Source organism: Propithecus coquereli, unplaced genomic scaffold (assembly GCF_000956105.1).
Source record: "Propithecus coquereli isolate 6110/MARCELLA unplaced genomic scaffold, Pcoq_1.0 Scaffold7, whole genome shotgun sequence".
Classification (NCBI taxonomy): domain Eukaryota; kingdom Metazoa; phylum Chordata; class Mammalia; order Primates; family Indriidae; genus Propithecus; species Propithecus coquereli.
The window spans coordinates 5,984,544-5,989,954 of record NW_012153062.1 but is presented as its reverse complement, the minus strand read 5'-3'; the positions used below and the strand labels follow the sequence as shown (position 1 = coordinate 5,989,954).

General features: G+C 39.1%; 1 protein-coding gene across 1 annotated transcript in view; it reads left to right on the top strand.

The window, feature by feature from the left end:
* The first annotated feature begins 352 nt into the window (after positions 1–352).
* The window catches only part of DR1 (down-regulator of transcription 1, TBP-binding (negative cofactor 2)), an 18,640-nt gene continuing 13,581 nt past the window's right edge, over positions 353–5,411 (top strand). The window contains exon 1 of the mRNA XM_012661171.1: positions 353–1,327. Coding sequence (XP_012516625.1) covers positions 1,108–1,327 — 220 coding nt within the window. The 5' untranslated portion in view covers positions 353–1,107. The remainder of the gene's footprint in view (positions 1,328–5,411) is intronic.

Here is a 5,411-nt window from a genome sequence, read left to right as displayed (position 1 = left end):
TCCATTGCTCCTTTGTCCCCAGACCCGGCTAGGAGAGGGTTTCGCGGCCTCAGTTGGTTAAGGGAGGGTAGAGACGACCCAACCTCGCCCGTCTACCCACCCTCTCCCCTCCCGGGTCTGACGCTCCAGCCCCAGAGCAAGAGCGTGCCTGCGGCTCTCCGGTACCGCGAGGCGCGCGCTTGTCCGGTTAGTGTCCCTATGAAGGGAAGGGATCCCGAGGCGCGTGCCGCCACAGCAGCAAGCGGAAGCTGCTGGCACCGAAGACGGGCGGTTCCCGTTGGCGTGGGTGGGGGAAGGGTAGCGGTAGCCACACCCGGAAGTCGGCCTGGGAGGGTGGGGAGAACATGGGGAGACGAGGTTTCCGGTGGCGCAAAGGGTGTCGGGAGCGGCTTCCAGCAAACCTTTCCTGGCTTTTGGAGGGACCACCGTTGCCGCCGCTTCGACTTCCAAGATCTGCGTTCGGGCTGAACGGCCACGGCGACCGCCACTGCGACTCCCACTGTGCCTGGCTCTGTCCATATTCGTTCCCAGGCGGCGGCCGCCGTTTCAGCAGCGGCCGCGGCCGACATGTTGTGAGGCGGCGGCGCGGTGTCTGAAGGATGGTTTGGCCGAGGCGGCGGCAACGGCTGCTGGGGGCGGCGGCAGCGGGGGCTCCGGCTCTGTAGAGCCGAGCCCGCTGGGTGTCCGCCCTGTACCGCGGCTAGGCCAGTGCCCTTAGATCTTCCCTATTTTCCGGCGCTTTTGGGGACCAGTTAGGCAGCAGCGCCCGCTCCTCTGAGGAGGCAAAAAGGTGGTTCCCCAGCCGCTCAAATTTCCGGACCACCTTGCTTTCCCTTCCCCAACCTTGGCAGTGCTTGCGCCAGAATCCTCAGGCCCCCGAATTTCCTCTCAAACGCTCTAAATCTCTCACACACTCGGGTGTTCCCGGCTCTCTAGAGCCCTCTCCTCCTCCTTCCTCAATTTCTGCACCCTCTTCTCCGAGAAACCCCCTCCTCCTGCCGCCCCCGGATCACTCTCCTAGTGCAGCCTTTTGAGAAATCACCGTGGAGTAGTGGACCAGAGCCGGGGAGCTTTTAAAAGTCGGGGCACGAGAGACAGGAAGGTACTATGGCTTCCTCGTCTGGCAACGATGATGATCTCACTATCCCCAGAGCTGCTATCAATAAAATGATCAAAGAGACTCTCCCCAATGTCCGGGTGGCCAACGATGCCCGAGAGCTGGTGGTGAACTGCTGCACTGAATTCATTCACCTTATATCTTCTGAAGCCAATGAGATTTGCAACAAATCCGAAAAGAAGACCATCTCACCAGAGCATGTCATTCAAGGTAAGGCATGTGTAGGATTTGGTTTAGAAGAGGGTCCAGGGGGACAGTCCGCGTGACCCATTCTTATCAAAGCCTTCGTTCCTCTTTACTGGTAACTACTATTAATGAAAAAACCACCCGAACGTGAAGGCAGCCAGTGCCTTAAAAAAAATCTCTGTGTAGCGTTCTTGAGGTACTTTTCGTCCAGCGAATAAAAGTAAGGAGTGCAAACGTTTAGGACAACTAACATCCCCAAAACATAGAAGTATTAAATTAATAGTGGTCTCAATTTACAACCAGGTAAGCTGAAGCAACAAGAATTGCCTGCCTAAAGTTGAACTTAGATAATGACAACTGAGAAAGGAACCCAGAAGTTCTCCCTTGGAAAGTTAACGTTCAGACGGAGGAACTTCAAGAATGAGTGGAGACAGCACTCCTTCCCCACCTGACCTTTTCACCAATGTAGAGAAAAGATTTATTTTCTGAACACATGAATTAAAAAATTCTTAACATGAATGTGTTCAACGTTGTAAAGTTTATTGGTGTTGAATTAAAAGAGTATATTTTCTGCTTTAAAACTGGTTTGATGGTGGTACTTTATCAACAGGTTACCAAAGCACACCTGTTCTAATCTGTAAGAAAAGAGTGTTCTTTAATTTCTTTTCTTTTCTTTTCTTTTCTTTTTTCTTTTATGTTGTTTGCTTTGTTCTATGGAGATAAGTTTTAAAAGCTTGGATTGAAAGGTTATATACTTTTTTTAATGGAACATTTCCCTGTCCATTCTTGCTGCTATTTCCATTTGGATGTGTACACTTAAGCTTTTATTGAACAGCACTTCTGACAGTTTCAACAGTTTGTGTTATCTTCGAAAGTATTTAGTCCAGCAATAGGAATTTGGGGGACTGTATTCTGATGGTTTTAGAGAGGGGAGACGTATTTAATATTAAATATTAATATTTAATTAATATTAAATATTAATAATTAATATTAAATATTTAATATTTTGGGAAGTACCTTCTGTGATTTTTACGTGTGCTCTGATGAAAGAGTTACATTCAATTTGAGGTGATAACTTGCCTTTTGTAATAATCCAATTAAAATCCTAACAGTTTCTTGATTGCTTTTGAGGTCAGAAAAAAAGGCATGGTTAATTTTAATCATTTTGGTAGGCAGTTGTCTACCATTTAATTTTTATAACTTTTTAAGAGGTGACTTTCTTACTATTCTGAAGTAAAGAACGCATCTGCTCATATTGACCACATCCGATATTTTACTGTCAGTATTGACAAAAGGACTAAATGATTCATTTTTGATCCTTCATGGTGTCCTGAAGATGTATTTAAAATATAACTTGCCATTTCAGTACATAAGGAGAGAACTCCCCAGGAAAATGTATATTTGATTCTTAAAGCTAGTATTTATACTCTAGCAAGTAAAATGAAAGCCAAGTTGTCTATTTTTCCTCTTGTGTTTTTATTTTTACGTTGTATGTGTGATTGCTGTCATAAGTCTTTCAGAAGACTATCCAACATAGATAGCTATAATTTCCTTTTACAACTCATAAAAAGAAAAAAGAACCTTTCATCAACATTGCCTTTCTAATGAAAATTGCAAAAGATTTCAACAGGATCTGCCTAAATATTTGTTTACTCCACACAAGTGGGGATCATTCCAGAAATCTAGTACATATTACAGTCTGTCTTCTTGGGGAGAGTTTATTCTTTTCTAGGATATATTTAGATTTCTGATTGACATGATGGAATAGAAGTGCAGCTGTAGCAAGCACTATGCTAAATAGTTCAACTTTGGAATATGCTTAATTGAGTTTAGCATATGAGTCAGAAAGTTACAGTGAAAGAGCATTTCCTTTGTGTAATAAGGATGATTTATTAATTTTAAAAAATCATGTGTTGAACCTGTTATAGTCTTGTAAATTTACCTTTTTTCCTTGTAACATTGCTATTATTAAGTGGATAAGAATCTGCATTTTTGCTCAAGAATTCTCCCCAGTTGGGGGAGTAGATTTTATACATTTATGTAATCTCATATTGCTTAATTATTTCAAGGAAGTTTGGTTTTGGGAGGTTAAAATTTTTAAAAAAAATGCTTAAGGTGTATGTTTTAGACGTTTAAAGTGGGTTCTAACAGATTAATCATGGTAGATATGACATTTTTTTATACTTTTCTATCAGCATTGATTATGTAGAAATGTAGGATATATCCAAGTGGAATAATAATGTACATTTTAAAGTATTATGATTCTCACATATTGAAGTTTGGGGTTTTAGTAATAAATTTAATGAACTAGACTTTGCTTCAGGATATTTCATTTGTTCAGTTTCCACCTTGCTTTATCTTGTCAGGACAAATTAAGCTTTCTCAGGCAGTTCTGTAAAATGCAAGTTAAGGTTGAAATAATTTTATCATCAGTAAGTCTGTGAAATACCATAAACTAGGTAAAAAGAAAACCCTTTTTGTTTCTGTTTTGCTTATTTTAAATTTAAGAAGGTAAACTTGGTATTCATTGCAGGTCACAGATAAATGAATAGAGGAAATTCTAAGCTATAAGGGTGTTCCTTTTATTTCATTGCTGTTTTTGTGAACACATATTCTTGAATGAATTCTACCATGTTCTGTTGCATTATGGAAAGAATTGACATTGAGAATCAAGAGCTGTAAGTTCTACACTGGAAGTTTTGTGGCCTTAGGCAGATCTGTTAACTAAGGTTTCCCCATTTATGTATAAAACTTGATTTCAGGTGTAACTTGAAGTTATTGAGAGAATCAGTCAGGGGTTGAGAACCTTACATTAAATAAGCTACAATAAATAATAATTTAAAAAATTTGTAGTGGTACTGATTAAAATACGAAGCTAAAGGCCTGTTTTGTTTATATCATGGTATCATTTGCAAAGGTAAAATATGAATAAGAATATTTTAAATATTATTTTCTTCCTGCATTTTTAGTCTCTTGCTACATTTTTCCTACTTTTATGAGAATAGTAACTGAAAGTAGTAAAAGTTTGAAAATGTCTCTGAGAATTTGTTCTTCAGCCATTGAGTTGCTCTAAGCTGTCAACGTTGAAGGACATTTTTTTATTCCAGTCCTTCTCACACTGGTACCTTCGTAAAATGCCATAAAAATGGATCTCTAGAAAAACGAAATGAAAAAAAAGATAAAAACTCTATTTTTTTCATTATTAGATTCAGTAGACATAAAATTACTGTGTCAAGTTGCTATAAAGGTTCTCAAATGCTTACTTTGAATTTCCTTACTTAACGCATTACAGACATTAGGAGCAGTTCTGGCACAAGTCCACGGACCATGCTTTGAGTAGCTTTGCTCTAAATCTTAAACCACAGTCTGTTTTGGAAAGTGAATATGAAGTAGTTTTGAAATCAGAGGATCTGAGTATTGTAGAGAAGTTGTAATGATAAGGGGAACGAATGAGAATAATATATTATGTTGCCTAAATTGTTAATACAAATATTTTTTCCAAAGAGGGAACACATGTAATTTGCATTGCACAATTTATCACATAATCAGGTACTTTTCAAATTAGGATTTTATTATTATTTTCCTTCAAATTTATATATTTTTTGTTTTTGGTTTCCTTTTGCCACCCAATAATTACTTATTGAAAACTGCTAAGTACTTGGCGTAGTGCTAGATACTGCTAAGAATATAAAAATGAATGACACTCAGTTCTTTCTCTGCCATTAGTCTCTCGTTGTCCAAGATTCCCAGGAGTAGTGGTACCATGGAGGAGGATATGGTTCTTAGGATCTTCAGAAACCTTTGCCAGGCTAATGAGCCAAGAATTCACTTTCGCTACCTCCTCGTAATGTATTTTAAGTGAAATAACATTTTTCACTTAATGTATTTTAAGTGAAATACATTCCGCACCCCAAACAAAAGAAAATCGAGAAATTAGAGTATGCTGATTTATATAGTATTTTATATAGGTTCTGTATTTCACATAATTTTTTAATGAAAAGCATGCTTTATGCATTCAAAGTATGAAGTGATTCATACAAATTTATTTTACAACAGAACTTTTCAGGAATATGTCGCTTTGTAAAATAACATAAACCTGTATTAAGCC